At 40.4% G+C, this 15906-nt stretch overlaps 1 protein-coding gene across 9 annotated transcripts in view; it reads right to left on the bottom strand.

Annotated features, from left to right (window-relative positions):
- Positions 1-15906, bottom strand: part of PHKA2 (phosphorylase kinase regulatory subunit alpha 2) — a 70839-nt gene that overhangs the window by 27003 nt on the left and 27930 nt on the right. For 8 of the 9 annotated variants that reach the window (XM_073356649.2, XM_073356639.2, XM_073356628.2 and 5 more), the window contains 9 exons: positions 15739-15873; positions 11323-11432; positions 10149-10293; positions 9432-9510; positions 8272-8441; positions 7449-7622; positions 4650-4738; positions 3294-3427; positions 1230-1386 (listed from right to left, as the gene is read on the bottom strand). In XM_073356649.2, the coding sequence (XP_073212750.2) occupies positions 1230-1386; positions 3294-3427; positions 4650-4738; positions 7449-7622; positions 8272-8441; positions 9432-9510; positions 10149-10293; positions 11323-11432; positions 15739-15873 (1193 nt within the window). The remainder of the gene's footprint in view (positions 1-1229; positions 1387-3293; positions 3428-4649; positions 4739-7448; positions 7623-8271; positions 8442-9431; positions 9511-10148; positions 10294-11322; positions 11433-15738; positions 15874-15906) is intronic. The other variant, XM_073356658.2, reaches the window with a different exon arrangement.

The raw sequence follows: 15906 nt of genomic DNA on the forward strand, positions 1-15906 counted from the left end.
AAATTGCTCACTGTAGCCTGTGTGTGTGTGTGATGGTCAAAGCGCTGCAATACCATTACACAGGATAAAAAGCAAGCAGAAAAATGCTCGGAATGATAGCAATATGCAAATCTCAGGCACTTACTGTAACTAAGTATAAGCAAGGCAATTGGAGACTTATTTATGACAGCTGAAAGGAAATAATTTTTAATGATCAGGATGAAATCAATGGCCAGGTTTACATTACAAAAACTTACATCAGTGTAACCATGTCGCTCAGGGGTGTGAAAAATCTACACCCTCAGCGACTTAGTTATACTGATCTATCCCCCAGTGTAGACATAGCTACCGTCTCTCATGGAGGGGGATTAACTATGCCAGCTGGAAGATGCTCTCCCATCAGCGTAGTAGCTTCTTCACTAAAGCGCGACAGCAGGCTGTACATGCAGAGAAGCCCAATGTGTAGGCAACGGACTTCTGCTATTTTCCTTAAATAGTTCCAGATTTTTTGTCATTCCTGTATATTTCAATATACTTAGACTTTAGACTGTAAGCTCTTTGGGAAAGGGACCATCTTTTTGTACTGGCCTATGATTTCCCTGCCATTACAGGGGTCTTGGGCACTGGTGCACCTTTCTCCTTCTTATTCTCTGCCTTTGGCACATAACAGTCTAGTCTCCTGTGGGCTGTAATACTTCGGTCTAATTTTGACTGTTGGGTTTAGTGCATGGGTACTGATGGCCTGTGATGTACAGAAGGTCAGACTAGTTGATCTGGTGGTCCCTTCTCGCTTTAAACTCTATGACTGGGGTTCCAAGGCACTACGGTAACACAAATAAATAATTATTATAATCAAGACACCTTTAAAAAACAAAAACAAAAAAAAACTTCATCTAACCTTCTCCAGTACTGCAGAATCTTTCTAGTCTCACTTCACTAATCTACAACCCTCAATTCTCCAAATAACCAGGCAACCTCACTTAGATTTTAACCTTTCTCAGAGAAGTTCAAAGGCAGAGTTTTATTGTAAGGTTTCATGTTACTAAGCCTTCATTGTTGCACTAAAATATACTACAGCATTCTGTTTGCTTTAACACACTTGATGGAAGGCAAAACCAGAACGGGGTAAACATAAGCCACATTGGAATTTGTGTTTTGAGTGTTAATAGACAAAACTATTTGAGAATATCTGTTTCTGGGGCATACAGGAAGGAAACTGAATAAACTGGCAACATTTGTGTTTGTTATACCTCAGCCAGAACTTCCACTCTCTTTTTGAGTATGCCAGAGATGTACCGAATTAATCCCCACTCTTGGTTCAGGCCTGCCTTGCTGTAGAGCTCATTGAGCAGACAATGAACGGTGACTCCATACTGTCCATTCAGCTCTGTATCCCAGTCTGGGCCTCTGCCGGAAGAAAAAGCAGAAATGACAACTTTGGTGCCCAGAAGCAAAGAATACAGATTTCTAAAGACCATCCATGCAGAGATATGACAGATGGTGAAACCAGCATACTGAACTCCCCTATGATCCTGCAAGGTGCCAAGCAGTCTGGTCCTAATCCAACAGAACACTTGGGAAGGAATTTACAAGCATAGAGGGCAATTAGGTATCTATTAGAAGTTAATAGGATTTGGGCATATAAATCTCTTTGCCACACTTACATTCTTGCTTGAAGTTAAGCATGTGAGTAGTCTCGCTGAAGTCAACAGAACTGCTCTCATGCTTTAAGTTAAGGATATGTTTAGACACTCTGTTGCATCAGGACCAAAGTGCTCAGCACCTTGCAGGACAAAGCCATATAACAGCAGCCTTCACCAACAGTGCTGAAGATTTCATTAGTTTCTTCAGCGTGTCCAGGGTTTCTCATAGATTTTTTTCATGTTGCCTTTTTTCAAGTTGTTAATCAAACTTCCACACTATACCCTATTAGATTTGACATCTTCTGGGCATCAACAGAAGGTGGTGTGTTAATACTGGTGCTGTCGTCATGGTGAAGGTGTTGAAAGAGGCAGTGAGTATTTTTGCCACTGTGTTTGGGGTTTGAGAATTCTGCACTCTAGCAATAGGTCATAGGAATCCAAACACTCTGGAGAAAACTCCTGGAGATTATACAAATGAAATGATAGTGACATTATTCTTGGGAAACTACATCTTTCATATTTCTAAACTTCTGGAAGGGGCATGAAGAAGAGGTTCAGATAAACTGTTTGTTCATCTCCTGTGTTCTTAACTCCTTCCAAGGGTGTCATGATGGTGAAGAACTTGGCTCCCTGTTGACTATGCTTCATAATATTACCACAGTGCCGCCCCACCTAATTTTGATGGGAAGCAGTGCATCAAAGGGGGCTTGCCTTTGGAAAGTTGATGTTGCTGTGACATTGGCCCAACACAGTGAAAATGTGGTGGGTTGATATAAAGGGCAAGGGAGAAAAATGAAGCTGCTACACATATGCTCAGAAAGATCCCAGAGCCTATAAAGGCCCTGCTGTGAGAAGCTAAACACAGAAGCAAACGAAAGACCATGTGTGTTATTAAGAAAACCCAGCAGTGGGTGAGTGTCCCACACCCTTAAGCTAACTCTCTGCCAATGTCCTGTAGTGTTTCTTCAACATAAAAAAAATAAATAAATGAATTAGTATGTGTTAGCAAATACACTCTTACAAGGCTGCTGTTGGGTTAAATTTGTGTTCTGTTCTCATCAACCCTGTTTATTCACTGGACTATTTTACTATGTTTAGCAGCTCCAATTAAACATTCCCAAGAGTGTTTTGAGGATTGTTGGATTTTAGCCAATGGGTCACTTTAATATGCAAGAAACAAACAAAAATTCCTTAAAAACTACATTTGTACTCTATCCAGACAAGCAATACTCTTATATATATACACTGAAAAATAACGCAGCGAAACAATTCTGCACCAAATGTCCACATGCCTACCTACCTGTGTATAAAAATTCTACTCCAACTTCTTGTGAACTTATTGGGGCACAATAATATTGTATCATGTACTGTATTTTGTGAATATAGAAGACTTACGTATTTGATTCCAGTGAACTTTGTTCCAGGCCTCAAGTGCCAGTGCATATTTTATGCTAAACAATTCCTCATCAAAGTCCTTGTGTTCTTACCTGTCTCACCTAAAATCTGTACCTATATGCATTAAGTGTACTTAAGGTACTTGTAAATATACCTATAAAAACAAATTATTAAAGTAGACAAATGTTTACAGTATCTACACTTTTGTTTGGGGAACCTGTGATGGAACTGCCAGACAAGCTGAAGAGACAATTCAGAAAACCCTTGATAACTTACTTTATTATATACAAGACATATAATATATCTGCTTGATCATGTAGAGTTGGGCACTCCTTCAGCTGTTCAACTAACTTCTCACAATCCAATTCACCATGATCATCTTTGGGCAAGTGCAAAACAGCTTCAGGATCCTGATCATCAAAGACAGAAGAGATTTAAAAAAAAACAAAACCAAAAAAAACACCAACAGAAGTATGAAAGAATAAGTAGATGGACACTAACTCATTAGCTCTGGCTACTCACTGGAGAAGACATAATAATGCAAAGTAATGCAATTCCTTAATTGAAATTTAGATACACCATGCAGTTTGCATCAAGCTACAGTGGAGATGGTGATTAATCCCAGAAAATATAGCAGCTAGTATGGAACATTCCCTCTATTGTCACAAATACTTTTGGTCCACTGAGTCAGCAGAGATATTATAATGCGAGAAAGATTTTTGGCCAAAGAAACTAGACATTTTGTAACAGCAGGAAACAAACTATTCTCATCTTTCTCCTGTCATTTGTTATAACCCAGATGTGCATGGGCACTGATTTAATAATTTTTTAAACTAACAAATTTAGTTGAAATCAAGTAAAAGCAGATTTCCCAACAAGTTCTGTTGGTTTCTTCACCTGTACTTCTAAATGGTGCTTTGCAAGTGAAGATATTGCCATTAGGAATTTTCTAAACAATGTATACAATGAATTGGCAGCAAATTAGTTGAAGGAAAATTATGGTTAGATGAAAGTGATTCTGTTTAATAAACTGTCGGGCATTGCATGACTAATGCACTCAGGACCATATCCTTTTCTCATGTGCATAAGCTAATAGTGGCCTTTGAATAGAGAAATCCTGCCAGTGGTGAAATCCCATCCTTTCGGGATATGAAACATTTTGCAGCTGACAGTGCACTCTTATGACTGCAGTAGCCTCTGTTGGAGCTATATCTCCATCATGGTGGGGTTTGGCTGGTAAAACCACATAGCCACCAGCCATGCACTGTCCTTTCACAAATCCCCCTCCTCACACACTGCTGTGAATTGAACTCCTTGGAGAACAGCTCAGTGGTAGATGGGGAGTGCAGATCACACTAAGTTCCCAATATGCTGTCCCTCCATTGCTCTGGTCTCGCGGCCCATCATCCCTATATGGCTATGAAGAGGGTGGGGCAGGATTTGCCTCTAAAAGATAAGTACAAGTTATTTTACTGTGTTTTGCTAATGTTAAAGGAAGTATTTCATTCAATAACATACAATTAACTATAATTTCCAAACAAAAACCCCTTTAATAGCCATATTAATAGCCATAAAAATTCATTCCAAATACAATCTTCCAGGACTTGCTATATAACCATTCCACTAGCTCACCTTCACTTCAAGAGGATGTGGAGAATCAACGAGATTCAGAGATTTCCGGTGAGTGTTCAAAACTTTAGTTGGCAGAGACATAGAAATACCTGAAAAGCAAAACAATCTAAAATAACATGCAAAGGAAACGCAACATCGGGTAAAAGAATAATACTGAGTAAAAATGTTAGAAACACCTCGAGCAATCAGCATGCAAGAGCCATGCTGTCTGGGACATGGTACACGTAACTTATACACCAAGCTCCACTCTCAGGTTTTTATCTTATCTCCTTAAATAGAGACTGATCCAATGTGATTTATCATATGGTAGAGCCCAAAGGCTGAAGCAAAGTTGGTGCCCCATTGTGCTAGATTCTTTACCAACACCAAGTAAAAGACAGTCTATGTGCCAAAGATCTTACAGTCTAATGATGCAATCTAGCACAACACTTAAGTGTCTGATAAACCTTAAGGCAAGAAGCACAACTCGTATGCTTAAAGTTAAGGATGTGCTTTCCTTGATTGGGACCTAAAATGACAAAAGACAGGAGAAAACAAAGAGAGTGGGATAATAGAAGCAAAGTGATTGGGCAAACACCTGGTTAATTTCACATTGTTTTTATTATAGCCCCAGGACAGGCTATTTGTGAAGGATGGGGGATAAGGATAACAGGTTTGTACAATATTAATATATATTATTTATATAGGGCCTGATCCAAGATCCAGTGGAGTCTTTCCATTCATTTCAACGGACACTGGATTTCCATATATGTTACACGTCTATTTACAGATGGGTTTAGCTGGTAAATTATCTAATAGCCCTTCAATCTATCCATTATTGTTTATAATCCAGTCCTTTTTTCTATTTATTCTTGTAATTCTGGAGTTTATGTACATCAACTGGCAATTTCTAGTGTTAAAGATGTTTCATTTCCCAATGTCCTTACTAAAAACAAAAGTGTTCAGTCCATTTTAAAATATCACAAACGTAAAAAACCACAATACATCCAATCACATTGTGGTATCCCACTTCCCATGTCTTTATATGTTTTTTGTAATTGGAGGTTCCACTCAAAAATAGCACCTGCAAATATGAATACAAAATAAATTGGTCTAGTTGCAACAGATTTCATATTGTCATTTAGATTAAATGTTTAAGTTCTGTGGCATGTTAATTGCAGTTACCATGAAATTACATAGGACTGTGGGAGTAAGTCAGTGGCACTGCTATGGGTATCCACATGGCCCCACAGCATGCCAACATTTTTATGGCTGACTTCGAACAATGCTTCCTCAGCTCTTGCCCTTAATGCCCCTACTCTACTTGCGCTACATTGATGACATCTTCATCATCTGGGCCCATGGAAAAGAAGCCCTTGAGGAATTCCACCATGATTTCAACAATTTTCATCCCACCATCAACCTCAGCCTGGACCAGTCCACACAAGAGATCCACTTCCTGGACACTACAGTGCAAATAAGTGATGGTCACATAAACACCACCCTATACCGGGAACCTACTGACCTACATGCCTCCAGCTTCCATCCAGGATACATCACACAATCCATTGTCTACAGCCAAGCCCTAAGATACAACCACATTTGCTCCAATCCTGCAGACAGAGACAAACACCTATAAGATCTTTATCAAGCATTCTTAAAACTACAATACCCACCTGGGGAAGCGAGGAAACAGATTGACAGAGGAAGATGGGTACCCAGAAATCACCTACTACGGGACAGGCCCAACAAGGAAAATAACAGAACACCACTGGCCATCACGTACAGCCTCCAGCTAAAACCTCTCCAGCACATTTTCAACAATCTACAACCTATCCTGGAAAATGATCCCTCACTCTCCCAGACCTTGGGAGGCAGGCCAGTCCTCGCTTACAGACAGCCCCCCAACCTGAAGCAAATACTCACCAGTAACTACACACCACACCACAGAAACACTAACCCAGGAACCAATCCCTGTAGCAAACCTTGTTGCTTACTCTGTCCCCATATCTACTCTAGTGACACCATCAGAGGCTCATTCACCTGCACGTCTACTAATGTTATATATATGCCATCATATGCCAGCAAAGCCTCTCTGCCACGTACATTGGCCAAACCAGACAGTCCCTACGTAAAAGAATAAATGGACACAAATCGGACATCAGGAATGGTAACATACAAAAGCCAGTAGGAGAACACTTCAATCTTCCTGGACATTCTATAACAGACTTAAAAGTAGCTAGACTTGAACAAAAAAACTTCAGAAACAGACTTCAAAGAGAAACAGCAGAACTAAAATTCATTTGCAAATTTAACACCATTAATTTGGGCTTGAATAGGGCCTGGGAGTGGCTGGCTCATTACAAAAACAGCTTTGCCTCTCCTGGAATTGACACCTCCTCATCTCTTATTGGGAGTGGACTACATCCATCCTGATCGAATTGGCCCTGTCAACACTGGTTCTCCACTTGTGAGGTAACTCCCTTCTCGTCATGTGTCAGTATATTTATACCTGCATCTGGTAATATCTATCCATGCATCTGAAGAAGTGAGGTTTTTACCCACGAAAGCTTATGTCCAAATACATGTTAGTCTTTAAGGTGCCACCGGACTCCTTGTTGTTTTTGTGTATACAGACTAACACGGCTACCCCCTGATACTTGTGGGAATAATGAAGCAATCATACTGAAAACAGAGTAACACACTACTTTGTTACTTTCTAGCAACTGCAATTTACTTGTATCATCAATCATCAAATTCTGTTATTTACATTTATCATATTTATCATCCAGTAAGAATTAAAAATCAGAGAAAACATACATGGAACATCCAAACCCTTTGCCTTGGCCATTATTAACAGTATCTCTCGCATGGAGTGAACAGCACTGAACACATGAGGTTGATTAGCATTCTTTGAAGTTGGAGGCAGGTAGCACTTAAGTGCTGTGCTTTGCAGCATATCATTTATATACTGGTCCAGCTCATCTTGGCTTTCTGAAGAGAGAGACAGATAGAAAAGGCTTATTCAAACAAGTGATTGGAAATATTTACATGTGCTTCCTTTTAGAGGCACAATTATCTTTTTTCCACTGAAAAATAACAGAAAGGCAAAAAAGACCAGAGACTACATAGTGAAGGGACATTTTCAACTGGATTTTTTTTTAAATTGAACTTGGAAAAAAAAATCCTGTGTTTCTAATAGGTTTCTCCTTTTAAGTAGTATTTCCTGAATTTTTTCCTTAAAAGCAAAAACAAAACAAAACAAAACAAACGCAGGGGAGGTGGTTCTCCAGCTGATGTTTAGAAGGGTCTTTTGGCTGGGCCATAGAGCAACGCTACCACACATGTTCATGCACACACCTAACTTCGCTGTCAGTTTTGCTGCTGCTATTACTGGTAAACACCCTCTTATGAGGGCTGGGGAAGAACTTGCACATGAACTTTCCTCCCAAAGAAATACATGAGTATTGTCACTGTACTAGTGCCAGAGATACACAGCAACTGACCATCAACTGTCAAATGCACATAAAGTCAACAGTGAAAATAAAGATCTTTTTTCTCTCCTCTAAAAATTAGGTATTATAGTAAACTTAGGAGTTAATTATAACAGGACACACAATACTTCCAAGTTAAAGATTGTTACCTTTGTCACAGAAATCGTCTGGATAGCCTTCTAATTCATATCCACTTTCAGGACTATCACAGCCATCATTAGAATCATCAAATAGCTTTCCGTCATAGTCTGGATCTAGGAAGCTCAGATGTGTATAGAACGAGGTGGTAAGAAAATCTGACAGTTTGCCTAGCTTTACCCTGCAAACATGAAAGCATGTAAGAAAGAATTAACATCTTTATATTGGATTTTGCTTCATTGGACAACACTGGAAACCCCTTCAAAATCCACCCAGGTCCACTGTCGCATCCACATTTGGTAATTAGGCAATAATTGGTACCAGGAAAGAAATAAAACAATAAATGTGCCCAGTAAATAATCACAGATCTGGTGGATGCTGTTGTAGCTATTATTATTTATTTGTATTATACTAGTTCCTAGAGGCCCAAATCAAGGTCACAGCCCCGTTGTGCAAGGAGCTGTACCTACATATAGTAAGAGAGAGAATTTTATCTTTTTGGAGGAGGAACTAATTCCCATAGAATGCTACTTGTTTAATGGAAAAGGATTCAGCACCACCGACACCATGGGTTCAGCCTCCTCTGACAAAAATTAAAAGACGCAGGTAGGATGTAAAGCTGATTTAAGGCTCAGAGAGATGCCAATAGTTGGAAGTTTAGTAGAAAACTAGTGTGGAAATAGTAAACAAATAAGCATCATATAACATTTTTATGTATAACCTAATGGGAAGGGGGTGGGGGGAAGCATACACACATATTCATACATACACCTATATAATGAACCTTTAATTTCAAAAATGTGAGAAGTATTTTAATGAAGATCATTGTTTTTTATACCATGTTTCTGAAAACCCACAAATCCCCAACATCCAATATTGATGCTTAATTAAGATTTAATTTCAAGCCTTCTCAAAAGAACAATCTGTTAATAAAAATGATGGATGTTACATCTGTAGGCCTGAGTTCTGCTAAGAACTTTACATTGCTGTTATTTGTAGATCCAAATAGTGACTAATGCCCATGTAACAATTCAGATTGAAATTCACCCCTATGGAAAGGGCTAGCACAAGGCCTATCAACCACTCAGATCTTCAAAATGGGGGGGGGGGGGTTAAATGGGACTTACTTCAAAGAAACAGTAGAATAATTGCTTTTGGACAGTGACATTACCTTGCCCCTCCAAAATACCCATCCTCTAATTTTCTTATGGTTGCAAGCACTGCTGGATCAATGTCAGAGCCATCATCAACTAGAAAGAAACATGAAAGTTTTATTTAGTTTGGGAATAAATGCCTATTTAATATTTTAAATCACTTGACCATTTTAACATGATCAGTTTTCTTGTAAGTAACTAAAACAGTTTTGATATTAAAATGGATATTGAGTCACTGATTAGGATCCCAATTGTGTTTGCACAGCTGTGTGTGGCTTATGTGGGGACTAGTTTTAGTGTTTAGGAACATTTTATTAAAGGGTAAATATGGCCAGCAAGTAGACTGACTAGCTGTCCTCTTCAATGAAAACTAGGCATAGGTTCAAGACAGAGGCCACATGAAGGCAGCACACCACTCTAACTTATTCAAAAGCATTGATAAGTTTCAAATAGAATTTCTATTAAGTGTTCCTTAGACAGAAACAGGACAGGTACAGTGGGGAGACGCAACGATAGAGAGGAGGGGTAAAAAACCCTTATAATTCCTTATAAATCATCATGTCGCCATTCAAATATGGCACAAGCCTGAAGAAGTCAAACCTGTGTTTTTAACATTTAAAATTCAGAGAAAATAATGATAGACATGCAATCTTCCTGTTCTCAAATTCACCCTCCTACTCCTCCACAATAATCATCTATGCCTGGGATAGTCTCAGAGACGAAATCAAATTTACTGAGCATGGTGTGGGTGATGGGAAAAGTGAGGGTTGGTCTTCCAGTCATCCTCCAGCAAGAGGTGAGGTAAGCCAGCTCTGTTTTGAGCATCTCCACAATCATCCGATTGTCTAGAGCCAGGTAGAAGTGGTGCTGATCAGTAAACTGGAGAACAGAAGACATATACGTTAAGTCTTTACCAGTGCTTGTATTCTTTCAATTTTCTTTTTTCATTTTCATTCCTTAAGTCATTTATAAAAGTCCTACAGACATTGCTAGGCTGAAAAGGAAACAGCTCTAATTAACCTGGCCTTGCATGGTACTATAATGAAAATTTACTAGCCCAAGTATAAAATCTACTTTCCTATCCTTTACCATACAGACTGGTGATAATGAAAGAAATTTGTCCATGAAAAAGAAATTAAGTAGAGCACTGCAAATCCACAGTTATCTGCTTTATATCTGCGGATGCGATTATCCACAGACCATTTTTGCAGATCGTGGATGGATGCAGATCCAAATTTTATATCCTCTCAGGACTCTCATTATGAGCTCTGGGGCAAGCACAATTTTCCAGGGATGAATTACAGCAACCTATAATAAGGCTGTACTTAAAAGTGTGGAATATTTTATTAAATGGACAAAAAGGACCATTTCTTCTAAAATACAGGATTTTTCTTGCAAACATATATTCAGAAGGACTTTTAAGAGAAAACAGAAAGAATAGATTTCCTTTCTGTAGCACTGCTGGCCATGGTGAGGATATAATGCACAGATCAGATTCCATGCTCCTGGAGGTTTATAATTCTTGACATCATGAACTGGAACTACACTTTCAACTGAAGTAATTAGTAGAAAGATTTATTAAGTGATCAGCTCTTCAGATAAACTATTTCTTTCTCTCTCACTTTTTTTTTTTTTTTTTTTAGCAGCCAGAATTGTGGTGAGGGCAGTGATTTTGTACTATTGATCTAGTGTGCTCTTCACTGGATCATAAGCCTATAGGAGCTGGGCTCTGCTTAGAGACAGAAAGGGCTGTATCGGCATTACTATTTGGCTGCCATCCAACTTCTATAAAAGAGCAAAGCAAAGTACAGCTGCTTTATCAGTCCTGCTGGACCTAGAATGGAGTCACAAAGAGAATCACTAGACATTAGGTCCATGGAAGTTTTCCTATTGGTTTAACATGCTCACCTGAGGGGTAAAAGTAAATATTTGATTCCGTATCATGTACAGTTTGGATGTTCCAAGCACACCAATATGTCGGTAAGGCCGGCCACTCAGGTTCATGTTCTTGTTTCGGCCTGTAAAAATAAAAAAGATCTAATTTAATAATTTTTTTCTTCTTTTCTTCTCCAAGTATCTACAAGTATTTAAATCCTATTACAGTAACTCCTCACTTAACGTTGTAGTTATATTCCTGAAAAATGAGACTTTAAGCGAAACAATGTTAAGTGAATGCAATTTCCCCATAAGAATTAATGTAAATAGGGGGGTTAGGTTCCAGGGAATTTTTTTTTTTGCCAGACAAAAGACTATATATATATATATTTCCCAGGGAATGCCTTAGCAATTGGCTGAGCCTTCAAGGGTTAACTCGTTAATGTAGCCTCACACTCTACAAGGCAGCAGGAACGGAGGGAGGGGAGACAGCATGGGAGACAGAGAGATTTTGTGTGTGTGTGTGATTCGCATTTCCCCTTTAAGTACGCTGACCTACTCTTAAGTACACTGCCTTGTTAAGTTAATCAGCAAGCTGAGACCACAACTGCTGCCAGGAAGCTTCCTCCGTCCTGAGCTCTGTCGTGTGTACCCCTGCTCTATGGAGATGGGGTAAGTGGGGTGCAGGAGCAAGAGGGAGGGGGACACCCTGACATTAGCCCTCTTCCCCCACCCACACAGCAAGCAGGAGGTTCTGGAGAGCAGCTCCAAGGCAGAGGGCAGGAACAGCACATGGCAGTGGGGGGAGGGACAGCTGAACTGCCGGCAATTGATAGCCTGCTGGGTGGCTGCTGCACAGGGAACTTAGGGGAGCAGGGAGCTGATAGGGTGCTGCCGGTCCACCCTGGTTCCAAGCCCCCAACAGCTAGCTGCAACGGGCTGCTCTTCCTGCAAGCAGTGGACAAAGCAGGGGGCTGCCAAATGACATTGTAAGGGAGCACTGCACTACTTTAAAAGAGCATGTTCCCTAACTGATCAGCAACAAAACAACATTAACCAGGATGACTTTAAGTGAGGAGTTACTGTACATAATTTTCTGTTAAATGTGAACATCAAATCTTCAGTCAGGGACACCTGTTATGTACAATAAACAGAATTAGAGAATATCTCCACCTGCTGTGGTGTTAGCACCAATCTTAAAAGTTTTCTACGCACCCACTATCATAGGATCTGATCCTATAACACCACAATTCTGATTCTTTAGGAGCCTGATTCAAAGGCCCTCTAAAATCAGTGGAAAGTCTCCCATGGACTTCAGTGGGCTTTGGATCAGCCCCTATAAGACCTCAGGGCTAGATTTTCAAGGTACTCAGCAACCAGCAGCTCCCACTGAATACATGACCTGAGCTCTGAAATCTGGCTCTCAATAGATTACTGTACTTGCCATATTTCATTGTAAAGCATCTGAAGTTCTAGAATTTTTTTTAAAAACGGTGATGGATCCATGAGAAGATAAGAATGTTATAGCACATGCAAATGTGACACTGATGTTCTTGGTTTCAGCTATGTTTTCCTTTTTCAAATTATTTCTGCGTAACAATTCTTTGCACTAAAGAGTCTGTATTTACAAAAAACAACAAAGAAATCAGTCACACTCCACTGAGGAAAATATACAGAAGTACAGATGGAGGAGAAGATGCCTCAATTTCTTTTAAAATCCGAACAAAAAGGAACACAAGCCCTAAAAAGAGTATAACAAAGACAGAGATCAAACAAGAATTCAGCTCATCCAGTAAAGCTATGAAGCTCTAGCGGGCATTCCAAGCTGATGCTGGCTAGCCGAATGTTCACAGGGGTAAAATGCCACATAGATTTCTACAGGAAAACAACAAAAGATATACATAAACAAACACTGATTTGTCAGCAAGTCAAATAAATCCATCTACAGTGAATGACAGGCAGCAAACGAAATGAGGTATGTTCACAAAAAATGGAGAAAAACTCATGCCGTATCAAACATCACAAGTAGCAGGCAATCCCTGTCTTTATTATAACAATTTTAATTCTTCTCCTCTGAATTGAACCACTGAACTGAAGAGACCCCTCCCCCTCACAGCTGTGCCCTCTGCCCTTCCAGTACTGCACATAGCGCTTTGTTTTGGGCTGGGTCAGACACAAATACAACCAAAGCACATCTGTTGCCTTTAGGAAAAAGCAAATCCCAGCTACTCTATGAGCTTGACCCTGCAAGGTTCTCTCTGAAGCCATGAGAGTTGCAAGTGCTCAGTACCTTGCAGGATCAAACCCTTAAATTCTGCCTCGGGAAAAGATACTGTTTCTACTGTATGCAGCAGATTCCATTGCCAACACAGAGGAGGACTCCACCCACTTCAATCATTCTACAGAAGCCTTATGTCACCTAAAAAGTTTTCCAGTTTCAGCAGATCTACTTGCTAGACAATTAAATACATTCTTGAGAAGGAAATAAAAATTATTAAATCCACTGGGCCAGATTCACTTCAGGAGTCCAACTCGTGCAAGCATCTGGGTGTGAGGCCCCTAGCAGCAGAAAGACCACCAGAGTGGGGAGCAGTGACACAAGCCACCCACAACTGCTACCTAGCATCTGAGAGCCAGCTCAGCCCTATAGACCCACCCCACCCTCCAGCTGGAATGAATCCCTATTCTGGCACAGTGGTCCCATGACTGCAGAGGGATACACATGGCCACTCTTCCCTTCATCTGGCCCACCTCGTACAGTGACATCAGAGAGGGTATTACTCTTCATTCTAGCCAAGGGACCAAGCTGAAGTCCCTTTTGTATCTTTAAACTCTTTGGACTCTGCAGCAGGCAAACATAACCCCCATGCGTTTCCCAAACCGCCCCCATGATGGGAGGGATCGCCACTGCAGAATGAACCAGCAGGTTCTGAACTCAGATCTTCAAATCCTCGGGAGGGGAGGGAGCTGGAAGGAGGGATCATCAGGAGGCCAGAACCATCTTCACAGAGCTCTCAACATGCAGCTCTCAGATAACCTGGCTCCACTAGAGGGGATCCTCAACTGTCATGTGCCCCTGGTCTAAGGGCTCCCATGAAAGGGGTTTCTGGAGAGCAAAGTGGACCTTCAGCTGTATTATATTTTTCATTTTGGCTTTCCCAAAGATCATGGGGTTGGAGTGATGCATGTCTCATTAAACCCATTACAGACTTGACCTTCCTTTCCCTGCAGACCCCATCCCCAGAGTGAGCTCTCTACAAGTCAGGAAGGAGCCGATGATGCCAAAATAGTACGTGATTCCCCTTCCGCTGAGCAGGGGGTAGATCACATCACAGAGGGAGAATAATCTACAATTGCTGACAAAGCAGTCATTGTTAAAACAACAACAACAACGCTTCAAGTTAGCCTACTCAACTGCCTGCAGATAGAGATGAGAATTAATTTTATCCCTCCCTGCCTTTTTTTTTGCCTCCTAAGCAGTGTGGGTGATTTCTTCATGTAAAATATATACTTTACAAGATTTATTTAAATCTCTGCTCAAGGCCCAACATCTTGAGATGAGTATCTGAATTTTGGGTTGTTTATCTGGGCCACTGAACAACACCTGAGGTTTCCTCACAAACTACCTATAAGCCGGATTCCCAATGGGAATACGGAAAGAGTGGCACTGAGTACTGCCCACTGTGAATTTCCCTGCCAGTGATGGAGAGGATTTGCCATTCATGATCCACTCTCATACAGGTCTTAACATTGAAAAATAATGTCCATGATGATACCAAGCAAATCTGTGAGCGGTTTGAATCAGGTGAAATATGTGTTTGTGTGTATTACGCTTTACAAAGCCCCCAGTCTCCTCTGAAGGGAGTGTCAAAGGAGCCCAAGGTTGAAGTTCAAGGGGATTTAGATGCATAACTTCAGGCTCTTTCCAAAAACGCAGCCTGTGTCTAGAATTAGCCTCTGCAGAGAACCACCTTCTGACAGTCTGTGAAACTCCACTGGAACAGAGCATACAGAAACTACTACATTGGCCGCCAGCTCACAAAGCGAACTATTCTTCTAATAGATCCCTTACCTGAAGCATCAATTCATATTAGTATATTCATTACTAGTTTTTACTTTACTTTACATATTGCATGCATATGGTGTATATTTCACCACCACACGCACGCAACAAATAAAAAGTTAAAATGATTCTGGAAGCAAACAAATAAAAAGAAACGAGGAGTCCAGTGCCTGAAGAAGTGGGGTTTTTTACCCACAAAAGCTTATGCCCAAATAAATCTGTTAGTCTTTAAGGTGCCACAGGACTCTTTGTTCTTTTTGTGGATACAGACTAACACAGCAACCCCCGATAAATAAAAAGAAAGAAATGGGGGCAGGGGAAGTGGAAAAGAAAAATAAATTAGGTTTCACAACCACCACCATACACGTCTAAATTCCAGCACTTACCAAGCTTGGCATAAAGGTGACTCAGGATACGTGCCGGCTGCACTCGGATTGGATAGATGTCTGCAATGCTCTGAACACTGATTCCATGGTGTCTCAAGAGTTCCTTAATTTCATTTGATTCTGCCAAGACAGTTACTGTAGAACAGAAAAAAATAGCTGAATTATTTT

This window comes from Lepidochelys kempii, chromosome 1 (genome assembly GCF_965140285.1).
Source record: "Lepidochelys kempii isolate rLepKem1 chromosome 1, rLepKem1.hap1, whole genome shotgun sequence".
Lineage (NCBI taxonomy): Eukaryota > Metazoa > Chordata > Testudines > Cheloniidae > Lepidochelys > Lepidochelys kempii.